A 19,956-nucleotide genomic window follows, 5' to 3' on the forward strand; every position below is an offset into this window, starting at 1 on the left:
AACATACAACATGTTGCGGTTTGCTCTCCGGTATGGGAACACAACTAAAAACTGAACTTTGGAGCATTCCGTTCTGTTCAGTTTTGTCCCCATTGACAATGAATGCGGACAAAATGGAAGCGTTTTTTTCCGGTATTGAGTCCCTATGACGGAACTCAATATCGGAAAACTTAAACGCTAGTGTGAAAGTAGCCTTACCGACACCATTAAAGTCACTACTGGTCACACAGCATTGCTCGAGCTGGGTGAACAGAGACTGGCGTGGGAGACCGCAAACTGGTAAGTTGAGTGTTACTTCTTTTATATTTTATACCATTGTCAACTACTTAGAAAAAGTAAATAAAAAATCAGGTGTTTTAAAACCCCTTTAAGTTGGCCCTGCAATCATGTTCTGTCCCCCTACTTCTTGCAGCTCTACCAAATGTATCTCAGGCAGAAGTAAGGAACTGATGGTAGAACGTATGACTGCAAGAGACTACATTTGTAGTCTGTTACCATGGAGACAAATAGGTTTGAATAGAAGCTGTTGATAGGATATTTTTCATGAAGACTGGGCAATAAATATGCTGCAACGGTGGACTTATGGGGTCATTTATCAAACTGGTGTAAAGTAGAACTAGATTCCACCTTTCATTTTTGACAGCTCCTTTGGAAAATGAAAGGTGGAATCCGATTGGTTGCTATGGACAACTAACCCAGTTCTACTTTACACCAGTTTGATAAATGACCCCATTTATTTTTATATATTTACAAATGTCATTAATGAGAGTAATGAAGAAAGCAATGATTATGCAAATGAAAACGGAATAATTTTTGCTGTGTGATGATCTAAAGCAGGGATGGCCAACCTGCGGCTCTCCAGCTGCTGTAAAACTACAACTCCCACCATGCTCTGCTGTAGGCCGATAGGTGTAGGCAGTGTGGGCATGCTGGGAGTTGTAGTTTTGCAACAGCTGGAGAGCCTCAGGTTGGCCATCCCTGATCTAAAGCATGTGGTCAGCTGTACGCGTAGATTACATACCAGGTTTTCATTAGTCAGCCGTGTGATTTCATGCTGTAGACTAGCTTCAATGCGAGCCTCGGGAGGCAGCTGAAGATTCTGGGCGAGGAGCTGCTGCTGACGATTGTTTTCTTCCTTCAGACCCTGGATCTCTCCTCGGAGAGATTCCACCTCGTTTTCATAGCTCTTCCTCTGAGCTTGTAGCTGTGTCTCCAGAACCCTACAATGCAGAAAAACATGGCAGACACTTAATACACATACCCTACTACCCTCACAAGCAAACAGCGCCAAGCTCCATCTCCCCTCACCACTGCATGCCATGAAACCCATCAGCAGAAGAACCGCTATAGCTACCACTCAAGGAGCAGATGAGTAGGTCAAGGATAAGCTTAAGGTTACGGAATAAAATCACTATTGTTAGCAATTCATCACATTTTATAGGAAAACCTTTAGTAAACTGTTAAAAATATCTTAATATGCTTGTCTCACTCCAGCAAATATCATTTATCATGTAGAGAGTGTTAATACAAGGCACTTACTAATGTATTGTGATTGTCCATATTGCCTCCTTGACTGGCTGGATTCATTTTTCAATCATATTATACACTGCTCGTTTCCATGGTTACAGACCAGCATGCAATCCAGCGGCAGTGGTCGTGCTTGCACACTACAGTAAAAAGCACTATCCCAAGAGGTGGGCGCTTTTTCCTACAGTGTGCAACCATGACCACCACTGATGGATTACAGGGTGGTCGTAACCATGGAAACAAGCAGTGTATAGTGTAATGGAAAAATGAATCCAGCCACCAATGAAGCAATATGGATAATAACAATATATTAGTAAGTGGCGTTTATTAACTTTCTCTACATGATAAATGCCACTTACTGAAGTGAGACAACTCCTTTAATACTCAATTACACTGGATCACGTCTGGGAAATAAATGCAGTCACACTTGCTATGGGGCACAAAGCGTCCACATTGTCTGGAACAAGCATCCGTAATCAAGAAATGTTACTAATAAATTTACTTCAAGCACCAATAAACCGGCACAGAAGACACAGGCCCGAGGCCTACAGCTGCCCTACATCCATGTCCTCTGCTGTTTCAGTGTTGTCCATGGACACTTTGTGAATCCAGCGAGTCACTACTGCGATCAACGTGCACATACCGTATTGCCCATCAGGATTTCCGTCATACCCTATGGCCCGGCTGTATCAGCAGAAGACAGAACAGTAAGTGCTGCCATGAGGAATACTAATCCAGGCGTCAGGCCTGGAACTGCAAGCACTGAAAATTCAGCGTAGATGTCAAATATTCAAATCCTATTTTCACGTTTCGTATTTACTTACTAATCTTTAATATATTACTGCTCTTAGTTCTCCATTAAACAGTAGAAAATACCACACTAGACTCCACTGCCCATTGATTACAATATATAAAGAGAATATATATTTTTCAAGGACTGTATCCCGAGGCTTCACTTAATAGCCATAGTGTTATCATTCTATACAAAGCAGGTATTTCCATAATCAGCAATAACTATGAAAAGCAAAAGAACGACAAAATAAAATAGATCTATAAGGAGAAAATACTATGACCGGCCAGACATCAGCCAATATTTCAGCCAGGCCAACAACCCGTTCACAGCTAATAAATCCTATTTGAAACCTCAATACAATTTTCCCAGATTCTCCATGCAAAATAGTAGGAGTAAGAAAGGCTTAAAGGGGTTGGCCACTTTCTGGCTAATGTTTAACCAATGTGTAGGTATGATGACTATATGGCACTTACTATTATAGCCTGTGTGTCTCCTGTTCTTGGTCCTGTCCATAAAATGGCTGCTGATGGTCGGTCATGTGCCAAGACACAGTGTACACAGTGTATTTTAATGGAGAAGACATCCCATAGAGGCAATTTGCCTGGTCACATGACCTTCCTTCAGCAGCCATTTTATGGACAAGACCTCTGTCTGAACAGCACAAAAGACTTGAAATATAAAAAAATGGCACAGAATATCAACAAAGGCTATATTAGTAAGTGCCATATGTCACCTTCCAAACACACTGCTCAACAGTAGCCAGAAAGTGACCAACCCCTTTAAATCGTTTTTTTTTTTTTGCAACAAAAGGAAAAAAGACGACACTACCAATAGGTGCCACTAGGGGGCAGATGCGTTACAAATGTTCACAACAGTCTACAAAGGCAACCCAACCCCATTATCTATTGGATAGCAATAAGCAACAGCTGCTGGGTAATACATAGAAATGGGTTTATCTGCTTGAGACCCTGTAGCAATGACAGCGAGCGGCAGAGGTGAACAGACAGAACCCACACAGAAAGTAAGCAAATAGCACGCTACTAAAAAAAAACACCACAATACCCATTCTGTGCGCTGGTAAACTTGCACCGATCAAGTTTAAAGGGAACCAGTTCAGTTTCTGGGTTATGTGTCCTTGGACTATAATCCACTCGGAGAGGACATCACTAGTATAAGAAGTTATATCAGCCAATCGGACTTTTCCCGTCATGCTGGGGATTTTGAAGTCCTGTTTGCGCCTGGTTTAAGCTTTTGGCAGTGTTAGTAAAATGCAGATCACATATTCCCCCAGAGATGAGTTTGGTAACCTGTTGGCCTGTTTTAACCCTTCATACACCAGCCAGAGCTCTCCATCCTCGTTCAGCATATGGTAATCCTGCGGTAGGGTGCTTTTCAAAATGATTACAAAAAAATTATGAAAAACACAAAATGGATTGAAGGACACGATGAAAAGAGAACAAAACAGTGACAATCTGGCTTCAGAAAACAAAATACTGTAATTCATGCAGGACGGGGAATGTCAATGATGCAGAAGAACTCTTCAAGACTAGGCAATGGGGTTTCACATTCTTGTCTGCCGCAACTAGTCTGGATGGTGTGGTTCTGTACAGAACTAACGTATGCCCTGCTGGGTAAAAGGTGAGCAAGGATGGGGGGCTTTGGGGTTAGTACAGGCTTCTCTGGTGCCTAAAGCCGGCCTTTCAGTCGCCATGTACTGCACTACTTATGGCTATGAATCAGTCTGATATATTTAACTAAGACTTGAGGCATGGTTAAAGCAGGACTGCCCTTTTCAAAAAAATCAAGCGTACAAATGTACAAAAGGCTAAATTATATATACAATTGTACAGGAATGTTAGTGAAAAAAAAGAGAGCTTGGTTTTAATGTACAGATGCCAAATGATAAGACGTCTGCAGGATGAAGTACATAAGATGGGTGCTTCTTCAACAGAAAGCAAAAATAAATATGAGACATGAAAACTGGCAGACCATACTGTATATTCCAGCTGCAGTTAAAGGAATTGTCCATCTGAACATATATATATATTTTTAAACAATAGTCATACTCCCCCCTGTCCCAATCCACCAACGCTCCCCGCGTCCTCGCTGGTCTCTGGTCCCTCTTGACACCCAGGAAACGATCGCTCAGTTGATCACTGGTCTGAGCCAGCAATGGAGTGAGAGGGCATTTTCTGTGTGAGCAGTCAGGGAGCAGAGTCCTCCGAGGACCCAGAGATCACTGGATCGGGACAAGAGAGTAGAACTATTTTTTAATATGCCAATCTCAGATTTCTATTTCCAGTTACATAGAATAATAGCTATATAAAATATTACCAGCGGTCTAGCACGCAGACACCTATACAGGTATGTAACACAATTTGCAATGGATTGTAATATTTTCACCTATACGATCTTGGGCTAGTTTCAGACTTTCAGAAGCCTGCCAGAGTTCACCAGATCTGGCCTAGCTGGATACTGCCATTCACCATGGACCCAAATTACTATATCGTGAGGTTTCCGGCATGAGTGTGGGGGGGTGGGGGGGAGGATAAAAATCGGTGCATGCAGAAGTTTCAGTCCAGCTGAAACCAAACACTTAAAAACTCTACGGATCCCATTAGAATCAAAGCGGTGTGGCAGTGAACGCCAGCCAGGCCGAATCTGGTGAACGCCTGTAGACTATTCTCTGCCGATAAACGCTAGTGTGAAACTAGCCTTACTGGAAGAAGCATACATGTGGTCCATTCACAAGAAGTAATGATCACTCTGTGGGAGACTCGCATGCACTGTGCAAGCACCGCAGGTGAACTGCTTCCATCTTTGTAATATACCTGGTACCAATAGTAAGATACTAAGTATAAATTACAGAACAAGCTAGCAGTGCTAACCTCTGCTATAGCCATTGTCTATCTCTCTGACCTCCTGAACTGATGAGACCGGTGCACATGGTAAATACAGGTAAAAAGTACATTTCGCCAAACTTCTTACAACTTACCTGTTGGTTTCCTTCATGCCTGTATAAGCCTGAGCAACCTCCCTGTGGTCCTTCATTTTCTGTACGTCTTCAGAGATGGCCAACGTGTCCGTCATAGTATCCTAAAGTAACGGAGCATAAACTCAGTACTCTGTATACTGACAGAATGTAACCTCTCTCTATTCAGCGGGGTAGTGCAGCTTGGACCTCTGGTGTCGCCTGCAGTAACACATTTATGATGGGCCAGGACATGATTAAACAATAACCGCTTCATAGATGGTAATACAATGGCCATTTATTAACCATTCCAATACCATGTTCAGTCTTTAGTTTTATGGGTTTTCCGAAGTCAAATATTGATGACTTATTTTCAGAGTATATCTTCAATATCTGATCTGTAGGGGTCTGACTCTCGGTACACGTGTTGATCGGTGGTTTGAAGGCTGCGGCCTCCTCCTAGGCCTGTGACGTCACATGGCTGCAATACCAGGCACAGCCACTACACAATCCGAGGAGTCAGACCCCTACTAATATGACATTGATGACTTCGTATCAATATTGTGGTATACCCCTTTGCATACTTACAGGGTTTTTCCAGAAAATACTTATCACCTATCCACAGTCTGAAGGGAGCGGTGGTCACACATGCACGCTGCCACTCCTTTCAAGGTCTATGGGTTTGACAGAGATGGCCATGTGCTGTATACACGGCCAACCAAAAAATACCACTTAAGAAAGTATATGTTGTTTCTGCTACACAAGAGAGGTTCAAGCAGTATTGTGAGACGCCATGCCACTGGCTATAAACACACACGTTCATGAAGCTGGGTTAAAGGGCCAGCAACCAATTAAACATTTAAATATTAGATCACAGATCAAAAGAGTAAGGGTACTTTCACACTTGCGGCAGAGGATTCCGGATGCGGATCAGTCTGACAAATGCATTGAAATACCGGATCTGTCTCTCTGGGGTCATCCGGAAAAACTGATCTGGTATACATTTATTTTTTTTTTCATTTTTAAAGGTCTGCACATGCCGGATCGGTTTTGCAGGAACACTTAATACCGGATCCGGCACTAATACACTTCAATGTAAATTAATGCTGAAATCCACAATTACAGCAAGTGTTTAGTATTTTTGGGCGGAGAGAAAACTGCAGCATGCTGCTGTATTTTCTCTGTCCAAAAAACGTAAGAGGGACTGAACTGAAGACCAGTGATGGTCAGTTTGCAGTGTTCGCCAACGAACACATGCGGGCTGCCATCTTTAGTAAGGTTAGACTCACCCGTCCGGCGATGCACAGGTAAGCCCTTACCTGTGCCTGTGCCGCGAGCCGGTCTGAAATCAAATGTGGTCACCGGGAGCAGGCAGTTCCGAGAACAGCCGCCGGGGGCCTTCATCGGGCTGTTCTCGGAACTGCCTGCTCCCGGTGACCGCATTTGATTTCAGACTGGCTCGCGGCACAGGTAAGGGTTTACCTATGCATCGCCGGACGGGGGAGTCTAACCTTACTAAAGATGGCAGCCCGCATGTGTTCGTTGGCGAACACTGCAAACTGGCCATCACTGCTGAAGACATCCTGATTGGATTGCTCTCCATTCAGAATACATCAGGATAAAACTGATCAGTTTTTTTCCGGTATTGAGCGCCTGTGACGGAACTCAATACCGGAAAACAAAAACGCTAGTGTGAAAGTACCCTTATTGGTTGCTGTGATTTACAAGCTGAGGAGGAAGGGATGACAGCATTGTCTGTATGGTCACTCGTAGTATTAGAACAGTGACACTTGACAAATGCATTACAGAAGCGCAGACACACTAGATCCGGCAGCACAAAACAGTCAGGTAATGCTGTATTACAGGTTGCACTTGCAGAGGTGGCAAATGGCTTAGCTGCATCACCTATCTAGCTGCTCAATATAAGTAAGAAGTTATTGCATTACATGCAGAAAGCTGTGGCAGCAACAACGGCAATGGTTACCTTATCATCCTTTATTACCCAAAAATGTTCAGCAAATGAAATGGAAAAAAAAAGTAAAACATCATAAGAACAGATGTACCAGCATAATGGCACATAATGCACTTTGCCAAAATCGGCATTAGTGTTGGAAGGATCTAACCATTTCCAGGGTCAGGAAACTCCCTATATACACGTCCAACACTATTCTCCTCTCCGCAGGCCCACTTCAAATGTGTTCTTGTTATAGATTGTTACTGAATGGTCCACAATACTACCATCATTGTATATGCTATCATTTTAAAGAGGTCAATATACACCCTTACTTTACAATGGACAAAGAGGGGCCACTATATACACCCTCACTTTATAATGGACAATGAGGAGCTACTATATACACCCTCACTTCACAAAGGACAAAGAGGGGCCACTATATACACCCTTACTTTATAATGGGCAATGAGGAGCTACTATATACACCCTCACTTCACAAAGGACAAAGAGGGGCCACTATATACACCCTTACTTCACAAAGGACTAAGAGGGGCCACTATATACACCCTCACTTTATAATGAATAAAGGGCAGCCACTATATACACCCCTACTTTACAATGGACAAAGAGGGGCCACTATATACACCCCTACTTTACAATGGAAAAAGAGGGGCCACTATATATACCCTCACTTTACAATGGGCAAAAAGGGGCCACTATATACACCCTCACTTTACAATGGGCAAAGAGGGGGCACTGTATATACTCTGTATATACTATATGGTGTAATATTGTAAATATTTTTCCAGCCATAATACTGGTGATCTATCTTTAAGATAGGTCATCAATATCCATTCAGTGGTGGGTCAGACACCCTGCACCCACAGCTGTCCCCTGTATCCACTGGAATTAGCACTTTGAACAGGACCAGAAGCACAGATCCGTTCAAAATGAAGGAGTCGTGCTGGGTTACTGGAGCCCAGTCCCCACTCACATTCCCTCCCCTTTAAAGAGTAATTGATCCTTCACAAAACTTTTGACATGTCATAGAGACATGTCAAAATTGATGATCACTGGGTTCAGGGAGCTGAGAACCCAACCAATGTCTGAAAAGAAGGGGCTGCGATTGTCTCTGCTTGTTAACATAGAATGCACTCACACAAGTCCATGGAGCCTGTTGTCAGCTATCTAGAGGAGACTATTATAGGGAAAGGGGTACAACATGTCTGGCCTAGAGCTTCTGACCCTCTGGTTCAGCAATCCTGGGGGTCTCAGCACCTGGAAGCCCACCAATCAAAGTTCCAGACATGTCTCCATGACATATGAATAGCATGAGTTTCTTAAAGACATGGTACAGAAATGAAGGGAACTTAATGATTATAACATTAATAATATATACCAGGGCTGGTCAACCTGCGGCCCTCCAGCTGTTGTAAAACTACAATTCCCACCATGCCCTGCTGTAGGCTGATAGTTGTAGACTATCTGGGCATGCTGGAAGTTGTAGTTTTGCAACAGCTGGAGAGCCGCAGGTTGACCAGCCCTGATATATACCATCTATTCTGTAACCAATTTTCATTAGTTTAATTTAAAGAATTACAGGGTAATTTATTAAGACTGGCATTTTAGACGCTGGTCTTAATAAACCCCTGTGCTGGATCCACAGTAGTTATGTAGTGACACAGGCATCTTCAAAATTTCGACAGATCCACCGCCGCTTCTAAATATAAGCTTCCGAGTGGTCTAACATTTAGACCATTTTCTATACCTGAAACAGGTGTAGAAAATGGTAAATGAGACTGCCCTGCTGGCCCGCCTCCTTCCCCGCCACATTTGTAGACCTGGCGTGAACGGGAAAAAGTTGCAGGCTGTGGCGCAACTAACCGTAACGCTGCAATCGGCACCTGAAATACACCTAATATAGGTGTATTCAGATTCATAAATGACCCACTTAGTGTACAAAGTAACACATTAGTAGAGGTCATCTAAGCAGAGTCATGCAGATGTGATGTCTCTCACCTTGTGTGGAATGGATTCCATCTGACTCACTAGCTGTGAGCGGAGGATGAGTACCTCCTCTTTCCGCACCTCCAGCTCCTCGCTGACTGAGGTCATTTGTTCTAGTAGCACTTTATATACTGGGGACCCTGGCCTAGTCGGATCTGGGGAAACTCTCTCTGTAATAGCTCTCCTTAGCTCATTTAATTCATTCTTCAACTTCTTGTTCTCAGATTCCAGTTCCTGACGCTACGAAGAAAAGACATAAATCAGCATTAGTGAAGATTAATATAATCTGGTTCACAGTAAATACAAAAATTGCATTCATTTATATACATCTTCAGTTGCTACTGATACATTTGGATTTTACAGCCATTCCCAGAAATGCATTCTGTGATAAACAGTGAAAACTGTCAAACTTAGAAAGAATTTGCTAATCGTTTTGTTACCTTGAGGGATTCGTACTCCAGCTCAGTGCTCCGGACTGGAGACTTTGCTTCCTCCTATACACAAAAGAATTACGAAAAGATTACTATGAATTATAATGAAGCAGCTGCTCAGAACACTCTCTCTAATGGTAAGTATTTATTTCAAAGTTCTCCTTTTCATCTGTTCCTCACACAATCGACTACAAGATTTCTTGCGTGCCTCTCCCCGACTCTGGAGCTCACTACCCCAACACATCAGGCTCTCCCCCAACATCCAAAGCTTCAAGAGTAACCTGAAAACCCACCTCTTCAGGAAAGCCTACCATCTGCAATGAGCATGCTACCACCACACAGCCACATGAGCAGCCTATACCCTCACCTACTGTGTTCTCCCCTTCCCTTATAGATTGTAAGCTCCTGCGGGCAGGGTCCTCTACTCCTCTGTACCAGTCTGTTAATAGTTTCTTGTATTTTTATATTTGTGCAACCCGTCTAGCATGGAATTAATGGCGCCTTCAAAATAATAAACCATTGCCACACAAATCTGAAAAAACTAATCTTCAACTGAGGCAGGTATGCCGAAATTCAACATGTCCAGTAATTTCTCCCAAAGGCAAACACTGAGGCAACAGTTACATCTTATATATAAAGATGGTTCCAAGCCCATCCTGATCCCATTTTCGAACTACTGACTGGTCACATAAGGCCCCGTTCACAGCTACCGGTAGTCTGATCTGGCTGAGGATCAGACTTCTGGAGCTCACCATATCCACCATTACCGGATACAACCGGAACCCTATTGACTATAATGGGATCAGGCTGCTTTTCTGGCATAGACATCAGGTTTCGGCCAGACAAATGGTTTTTGACCAGTCTGTTTTGGCATAAATACTGGCTAACAGAATAGCCTGCCTGAATGTGAATGCAGCCTAAGAAGACCTCAGTATCACCAGGAGCTTAGAAATAAATTATAATCCCAAGCGCTGAGAAAGTCCAGTGAAAGTAGCCACTGCACACCCTCATTAGCATCGCTACAGTCTTCATCCTACCCTTCTGTCGTTTTGTGGTCCATTTATTGGACGCGACTGCTAACGACAGATTTTCTTTAAATCTATATAATAAACTGACACTAGCTTATAGTGATACAAAAGAAAATAAAAATGCATCTACAATTTGCATTATAACAATTAATTTACCTTTATATTTATTTATATTTTATGGAATAACTGAAAATGATATGCAATATACAGTGCTACAGAAGACGACGGCCTTGTCCTGTTCAGTAGTAATATGATGATAAGACATAAGTGTTATAATAGATACTGGTCACCTGGATCTTTGTCTTATTGATCAATTCTTCCTTTCTATCCAGATCATCTTGCAAAATTTGCTTCTCCTGTTCCAATTCTTTTACCCGTTTCTGGAGCTTGAGGAATAAGGACATGTCCAGAGGCGCTTTCTTATCAGCTGGCTCCTGCAGAGCAGTAAAAGAAAAATGTGGTTTAGGGGGCGGCTGACCATGTGTATGGGGGGTGTCCCAACTCTTCCCCAATGGCAGATGTCCTGGAAAACAAGGATTGAGCCGATAGATATCAGATGCAAGTAGAATTATTTAGTTCAGACTGTGTGACCATGTCTGGCAATTTCCATAAATGTTATTTAAGATCGGGTGAATTTTAAAGCCCACTAAAGCAAATTGCAGCTGTAGCATTGTAGCCAGTTTCAATGGCACCAGAAACGGAGTATTTACAGATAGAGGGATGCCAAGGTCATGGCAACATCTCTCCAAGCCACCATTTATTCTGGTGGACAGCACTGGTTGTATTCTTGTACAAATAAATAGAGCTAAGACTGGAAAGTGACTACAGTTGTAGAAAGGAAGGCATACTGAAAAGACATTAAAGGAGGTGTCTCAACGCAGCAGCAATCGGTATTACATGATGGTCATCCAGATGACTGATAGTCTAGGGCAGGGATGGCCAACCTACGGCTCTCCAGCTTTTGCAAAACTACAACTCCCAGCATGCCTAGACTGCTTACAGCTATCAGCCTACAGCAGGGCATGGTGGGAGTTGTAGTTCTACAGCAGCTGGAGAGCTGCAGGTTGACCAGCCCTGGTCTAGGGTCTGCCATTTGTTTCCTTCTCCTATTCTGTAATGACGGTGTTTATTTCAAAGGAAGCTCGAGCTGGACACTGACAACAGAGTTCTGTTAATTTTTAGCCTCACCTCATTCCGGTATGGAAAGTCTTCTGACTCAGTGATTTCTGAACTGAAGGTGTATTCAGACTCATTACTACTGTGTGTGGAGTCTGTCCTCTTGTGTCCACGCTTGGGGAAGCTCTGCAACCATTAAGTGAACATCAGAACAGCATTCTAAACCTCATCTGTCTATATAGTCCGCCATACCAAATGACTCTCCAACCCACCATAGTGCCCATTTCCTCTTTCAGGTCATCGTATCGCTCCTCCAAGCGACTGAATTCATTGAGAAGATTCTGATATCTCTGCCTCTCATCATTCAGCTCAAGTTCAAGCTCCTTTGTTTCTTGTAACAATTTCTTCTCCATGTCCTCTAACAAATACAAAGAACAACAGAATGTACAAATATTAACAAGAAGTTTAGATTTGCATTATTTTGTAGTCAATGAAATGTTGCCTTTACATCAATATCTGAAAATACTATTAGAATACATGCTTTTAGCATCAGAACATACGGTATGTGACAAAGCAGGAGGCTGTAAAGGTCAAGACATTGCTTCAAGGAGTGGTTTACAGAAGTCTGTAGGCCTGGGATCTCCAGGGGGTACATGCCATGTATTGAGGTGATACGCACACTGCAGCCCTGAGGATCCTTTGATCTTTGAGCGGGTCTAAACCGTAGAGTTACAGTAAATGTAGGTGGGTAGCAGCTACCAAGATCTCAATAATTGCAGATAGCTCCACTGGTTAAATGGTTTGTGTTGTTTGGCTGCAGCGGGGACCTTCTCTACACCACTGCAGCTGATCACTGGCCTCCTATTTTATTTTAAAGGCATTCATCTGCTTAAAACAAGGCCCTGAGTAAGGGCAGCATATTACAACTGGCAGGGTACTGACAGAATACAAATAATCCAGTGTATTCATATATTCTTAGGCCTCTTTCACACGAGCGTGTCTGGATTAGGTCCGGATGCGTCCCGGGTGCATTGCGGCAAACCCACGCGAGTAGGTACGTAATTGCAGTCAGTTTTGACTGCGATTGCGTTCCGTTGTTCAGTTTTTATCGCGCGGGTGCAATGTGTTTTGCACGCGCGTGATAAAAAACTGAATGTGGTACCCAGACCCGAACTTCTTCACAGAAGGTCAAGTTTGGGTTCAAGGTTGTGTAGATTGTATTATTTCCCCTTATAACATGGTTATAAGGGAAAATAATAGCATTCTGAATACAGAATGCATAGTACAATAGGGCTGGAGGGGTTAAAAAATAAAATAAAAAAATGTTTTACTCACCTTAATCCACTTGTTCGCGCAGCCATCATTTCTTCTGCCTTCATCTGTGAGGAAAATGACCTTCGATGACATCACTATGCTCATCACATGATCCATCACCATATGACCATGTGATAAGCGTAGTGACGTCATCAAAGGTCATTTTCCTCACAGAAGAAGACAGAAGAGATGCCGGGCTGCGCGAACAAGTGGATTAAGGAGAGTTAATTTTTTATTTTTTTTAACCCATCCAGCCCTATTGTACTATGCATTCTGTATTCAAAATGCTATTATTTTCCCTTATAACCATGTTATAAGGGAAAATAATAATGATCGGGTCCCCATCCCGATCGTCTCCTAGCAACCGTGCGTGAAAATCGCACCGCATCCGCACTAGCTTGCGGATGCTTGCGATTTTCACGCAACCCCATTTATTTCTATGGGGCCTGCGTTACGTGAAAAACGCACAAACAGGAGCATGCTGCGATTTTCACGCAACGCACAAGTGATGCGTGAAAATCACCGCTCATGTGCACAGCCCCATAGAAATGGGTCCGGATTCAGTGCGGGTGCAATGCGTTCACCTCCCGCATTGCACCCGCACGGAAATCTCACCCGTGTGAAAGGGGCCTTAAGAGGAGAGTTCCCCCAGGCTCTCAAGGTGGTGATGGACAGACTGCTCTATATGCATGTATATACAACAGCCTGTCAATCACTGCAGGGAGGGGGACACACACTCTTATCATGAGTACTCTGGACTCAAACTATGAGGGTCATTTACTAAGTGATCTATACCAGTTTTCTGGCATATATCTTTCACAGATTGGGGCGCAAAGGTTATCTGGGCCGCAATCTGCGACTTTTCCCCACTCACGCCAGGTCTAAAAAAAAAGGGGTCGTGGCATAGGTGGGGCAGGGGACAGGCCAGCAGGGCCATCTCATTTATCATTTTCTACGCCTGTTTTAGGCATAGAAAACAGACTAAATTTAAGCCAGCTAGGAAGCTGGCGGTGAATTCGACAAAGTTATTTTGAAGCCGGCGCCTCTACAGAACTTCTAAAACGCCGGTCTTAATAAATGACCCCCCATGTGTCTGGTGTATTCGGTCAGTGTTCCTAGCAGACAAACAGCACACCATTTGTCTGTGAAGCTTTGACTACTGGTAGTAGAGATCTGTAGCTGTAATATGTTGCCCTACCATACAGCAGCAGATGAAGCTAAAAGATCTGCTTTGAAGAGGTTGTGTCATCAAGAGGGCACATGGACATCATGGAAGGGTGTCAGGACTCCCTTATATCAGCAAAAGTTGACAGCTGGTCTGCACAAGTTTCCGTCAGACACCATCCATCCTTGCAGTACAAAGATGGACATTCATCTGAATGGCCAGTATGCAGTACTAAAATTCCTTGCTGGGGTGCAAGGGCAGGGGCCTAGGGTAATCAGCTGATCACACTGGCCAGAAGCAACATCTCTGATGAGACTACTGCTTTAAACATAGTAAATACAGGTATATTGGGAACTTTGGGGGGAGATTTATCAAAATCTGACATAAGCGAAGATAGATTTTTGGCGAGGGCGGTGTAAAAGCCTGATGCAACAATTTTTAAAAGGGTCGCAGTTAGGCCCCTTTCACACGAGCGAGTTTCCCGCGCGGGTGCAATGCGTGACGTGAACACATGGCACCTGCACTGAATCCTGACCCATTCATTTCAATGGGTCTGTGTACATGAGCAGTTTTTCTTTTACACATCAGTTTTGCGTTGCGTGAAAATCGCAGCATGATCTATATTCTGCGTTTTTCGCGCAGCCCTGGTCGCATAGAAGTGAATGGGGCTGCGTGGAAAATGCATTGCATCTGGAAGCAAGTGCGGGTGCGATGCGTTTTTCACCAATGGTTGCTGAGAGATGTTGTTTGCAAACCTTCCGTTTTTTATCACACGCGTGACAAAAGCATCCAAACGCATTGCACCCACGCGGAAAAAAAATGAACAACTGAACGCAATCGCAGACAAAACTGATGGAACTTGCTTGCAAAATGGTGCGAGTTTCACTGGACGCACCCTGAACGCATCCGGACTTAATCCGTCACGCTCGTGTGAAAGGGGCCTTAGAAAGTCGCAGATACATAGTTTGCAACTTTTTAACGTCACTTTTCAGACCCAAGGGAGATGTTAAATCTCCCCCCATCTCTTAGCAGAGATAGAAAGGTTATGAATGTAGAATTCTATAAGTACTTACCTGTCATTCGTTTGGCTTGTTCCTGGATTAAGAGATTCAGCTCTTCCTTCTCTGCTTTCAACAATGAATTCTGCTCTTTGAGTTCAGACAGCAGCTGCAAGTTAAAGCAAAAACCTTGTTAGGCTCTACGAAACTCTCCTCGGTATCATAGGCACGTTACTAACTAATGTTAGATATCGCCAATGCAGGTGAAATACAACAGCCGAGCATGAAGAACAGCTGGACTGTGGGAATCGGGAACTGATACTCCCATGGGGTCAGAGCCTGGCCAAATCTACCAAGAGCAAGAACCCATTAAGTAACTGTGCTTTCCATCCAAGTAATTCATATTTTGGTATGGGTGTTTCCCAACCTTCTTCTCCGCGATCCGGCCGTTCAGCAAAAATATAGGACATGTTCTATCTTCTTGCGGAACGGAAGTACGGGATGAAACCCCACGGAAGCACTCTGTATTGAAGTGAATGGGTCCGCACCCGTGATGCGGAATGCCCACGGAATGGCACCCGTGTATTGCGGATCCAATATGGCAACGGGGCGGACACGTTCATGTGCAAGAGGCCTAAACCAGAGCTGTAGATTACATCACACGCTGTCACAGATATGCAAGCACAGAATAAAACACTGCATTAATCCTGTCACCAACAGCAGATATGCAGTTTAGGATATCAACATCTATTACAGGCAAGGACCACACACAACAAAAATGGATGTTGTATACAGTTTTTTTTTTTTTAAGATAATCTGGTTGTTATGTCCATAATGTAACATATCAGATCATACTCCAAACAGATGTTTAAGCCCGAGTGGTAGTCGTGAATCATTTGAAAACTGATTTGTATGATATACTTAGTGGCGTCTAAACACCAAGTCAATCTTTTCTTATGCTGATAGGTTCCCTTTAAGCATTATCACTATAGGATACTATGCTGTATACAGCATCATGATGTAAGGCAGGAGGACGCTGACAAGATTGTTATATACTGTAGTTTTTGCTCTATAGACACACCTAGGTCTTAGAGGAGAAAAATAATGTTTTTCATCAGACCTCAGATCAGACCCCAGTCTTTAACAGACCCCCAATCTTAACCACGCCTCAGACCAGACCCCCAATCTTTATCAGACCTCAGACCAGACCCCCCAATCTTCATCAGACCTCAGACCAGACCCCCCAATCTTCATCAGACCTCAGACCAGACCCCCCCACAATCTTTATCAGACCCCAGCCCAGACCCCGCCAATCTTCATCAGACCTCAAACCAGACCCCCCAATCTTCATCAGACCCCAGATCAGATAAAAAAAATGAATACAACTTAGGTTAGCTTCTGGCAGAGAACAGCCTGACAGAATTCTCAGGATCCGGCACTGCCAGATACAAATAGAATGCTCGACGATCCTATTAAGTATAATGGGGTCTTGGTGGGATCCGCCCGCATTTCAGTAGACAAGAGGTGTGAAACTAGCCTTCTCTCTCCTGATCTGGATGGCGCCACCACTCGGGAGATCCAGATTGTTGATCCAGAATGACCTGATGTCTTCACAGTGTCAGGTCACAGTTCGCACTTATGCGTACTACGTTCTGATGGTGGACGCAGTCAGGACACAGCACAGCATGGCGCCTGGAGACGACCAGGGAAGAATGAATAATACCAGTACGAGCAGCACTACACTTATCACTCCCCGGTCCTACTGTATTAACGAGCACTTCTATTTTACAGAATCTTTTCCTACAAAACGGTATTTCAGTCTGCTCAGCTACTCCTGATTCATAACATGATTCTGGCAGATTCAACTGCATGTTCAGCGCGAGATTTGTGAGTAAAATCAATAAAAAAAATAATTGGTTCTCCAGACTCTACCTGCTCAGTTTCAGTCTTATATTGCTTAGCATTCTCCTCAATCTTCTTCTTTTCATTCTGTGTTTGAAGCAGTTCCTTCCTTAGCCTGGCTAACTCCTCCTGGAGGCTAAGCACTTGGTTTATGGCATTTTTTGCCTCCTCTTCAAATGGCCTCAGGCGGTCAACATCACTTCGTAACTTATCCTTCTCTGTATTGTAGGTTATTTCTAGATGCGTCAACCTCTCAAGCAAGGACTTGTGGTCCTTAGTCTGAAAACACACAAGAGAAATAATGAACATCCTAACAAAAACGGAGAGGCTGCAATACACAGAACACAGCGACTGCTATATACTGTTAGGTTACCTGTTCATCAATCCTACGCTGCAGCTGCATAATCTTATTTTCCATGCCGTAGTTGAGTTTCTTGTAGTGTTCAACAGAGCGGGCTTCAATTTTCAACTTCTTCAGCTCCCTCTTGGCCATCATCCTGCGGTAGCAGGACTGCAGGTAAACAATGGCTCTCATGTTTCTTTTGTATAACTTACGAGCCAGCCAGCCACGGACGTGCTTCTGAATGATGGTAGCTTTGTGGATCCTTCGCATCTGAAGGGCGGTGGAGAAAGCGATTACCGATTCATTACACATCACAATACAGACACCATAACTAGACCAAAGTACAGCAGCAAACACAACGTTATAGGTCTATAATCAATTCTAGGACACACTCTTCTGCCCTACTGGTTTCTATAAATCAGTCAAGGCCGCACCACATCAGGATAACATATCCCTCCAGTATACAGAAAGTATTGCAACTGTCCATTAAAGAGGTTTTCCGAGAGTTTTTTTTTTTTTAAACTGATGACCTGTTCTCTGCATCGGTCAACAGTATCTGATTTGTGGGGGCCTAACACCAAGGACCCGCTCTCAGCTCACTGGCCTTCTCTCTGCTTACAAAGCACCACGCCATACATTGTATAGCGGGCCTGTGCTTGGTATCACAGCTCAGCCCCATTCACTTTAATGGGGCTGAGCTACACCTAGGCCACATGACCGATGTACAGTGACGTCACATGGCGTAGGAAAAGCTGGAGAAGGCCGTGGTGCTACTGTGAGCACCGCTGCCCTCTCAAAGAGCTGATTAGAGGGGTCAGAGGTGTTAGACACCCCCCCCCCCCGATCAGATACTGATGACCTATCTTTAGCATAGGCCATCAGTAAGAAGAACTTTCGGATGACGCATTAAATCTAACCCAAGTTGTACCAATACCAGGTCTAATTATCTTCTCTCCACATATCCATGGGGATCCATTAGACTCTCATGAAAGCTGAGCGTGCAGCATTTATTAGGTAGGCAACGTACACTGACCAATAAACGTAAAAGTTTACTAAAGTTTACTAAATTGTACCAAGCTCTGTGCACGGATTTCCTCTCTTACCTGCTGATACCTCTTTCTGGCTGCATAACCCCGAAGAATCGTCTGAAGTGAGAGTGTAACAGACTGGATACGCCGATACTTCTGCTGAGCCACATACATTCTCTGAAACTTCTGTATGATGACTGCTGCTCTCGTCCTGCGCAGGAACTGGGCGTAGCTGTATGAACAATTCATATGGTTAAAGCATACAAACTCTCATGAAATAAAGTGTATGTTCTCAATACCAAAAAGACTCCCAGTATACACGTACCATCTTGCCTGGTACCCTCTAACATATCTCTGAATGCAGATAGCGGCCCTCTTCATACGCAAGTACTTCTTCCTTAAAAGCCAGCCACGAATTGTCTTCTGGATTCGAATGCAGGCCACTCTCAGCTTGTCAGCTCTTATTTTCTCCAAATAAGCTACTTGCCCGGCACGGAAGAAGATTTTTGTTTTACCAAATTGATATTTGTCTTGGTCCTGTTTTCAGTAAAATAAGATGATATTATCTTAATATTGTTATCTAGACAATATTAAAATATTTAGAAAAAAATAAATCAAGATTAAAAAAATTGATGCTTTTCCTTAGGATAGGCCATCAGCATTAGATCAGTGGGAGTCTGACTCCAGCTACCCCTGCTGTTGGAAGACCCCGTGGTTCTCCTGCTTCATTATTTCCATACTGCACAGCGCCTACTTTTTGTTGTGGCTGCGCTTGGTACTGCAGCTCTGCTACTTTAAAGTGTAACTGTCATTCTTTTTTTTTTTTTTATGTAATGTGTAGGGGCAGTGATACTGACCATTTTTGTAATATACTTTAATTACTAAAATCGTACATTTCTATTAGAAAAGTAGCTGTAAAGTGGCCCATTTTGAGCCTTAGCAAAGCTCCTCTGTCTTCTGTTTACATAAATGTGGAGACTTGCTCAACACTGACTGTTATGTAAACAGAAGACAGAGAAGCATTGCTAAGGCTCAAAATGGGCCACTTTACAGCTACTTTTCTAATAGAAATGTACGATTTCAGTAATTAAAGTATATTACAAAAATGGTCAGTATCATTGCCCCCTACACATTACAAAAAAAAATAAAAAATAAGAATGACAGTTATACTTTAAAAGTTCATGCTGTTCATTTTTAACTTTAGTATTGGTTACTTGACTGTATTCATACTAGGTTAAATTAGACAAGCGCATTAGATTTAACATACCACAATGAGCTTCTCCAACACATTTTTGCAGGTTTGTCTACGATCACTGAGAACATCTTTTTGTTTCATTAAAACCCGGTATCGACTGAAGAACTCTTGATATGTCCACCTA

General features: G+C 43.3%; 1 protein-coding gene across 14 annotated transcripts in view; it reads right to left on the bottom strand.

Moving 5' to 3' along the window:
- The window catches only part of MYO5A (myosin VA), a 160,722-nt gene that overhangs the window by 22,882 nt on the left and 117,884 nt on the right, over positions 1–19,956 (bottom strand). For 4 of the 14 annotated variants that reach the window (XM_044279659.1, XM_044279649.1, XM_044279652.1 and 1 more), the window contains 15 exons: positions 19,845–19,953; positions 18,903–19,114; positions 18,653–18,809; positions 17,580–17,819; positions 17,237–17,485; positions 15,380–15,473; positions 12,100–12,245; positions 11,900–12,013; positions 11,002–11,145; positions 9,693–9,746; positions 9,265–9,492; positions 7,276–7,284; positions 5,316–5,416; positions 3,628–3,708; positions 1,022–1,220 (listed from right to left, as the gene is read on the bottom strand). In XM_044279659.1, the coding sequence (XP_044135594.1) occupies positions 1,022–1,220; positions 3,628–3,708; positions 5,316–5,416; positions 7,276–7,284; positions 9,265–9,492; positions 9,693–9,746; positions 11,002–11,145; positions 11,900–12,013; positions 12,100–12,245; positions 15,380–15,473; positions 17,237–17,485; positions 17,580–17,819; positions 18,653–18,809; positions 18,903–19,114; positions 19,845–19,953 (2,137 nt within the window). The remainder of the gene's footprint in view (positions 1–1,021; positions 1,221–3,627; positions 3,709–5,315; positions 5,417–7,275; positions 7,285–9,264; positions 9,493–9,692; positions 9,747–11,001; positions 11,146–11,899; positions 12,014–12,099; positions 12,246–15,379; positions 15,474–17,236; positions 17,486–17,579; positions 17,820–18,652; positions 18,810–18,902; positions 19,115–19,844; positions 19,954–19,956) is intronic. The other 10 variants (XM_044279660.1, XM_044279651.1, XM_044279655.1 and 7 more) reach the window with 3 other exon arrangements.

Source organism: Bufo gargarizans, chromosome 2, assembly GCF_014858855.1.
Source record: "Bufo gargarizans isolate SCDJY-AF-19 chromosome 2, ASM1485885v1, whole genome shotgun sequence".
Lineage (NCBI taxonomy): Eukaryota > Metazoa > Chordata > Amphibia > Anura > Bufonidae > Bufo > Bufo gargarizans.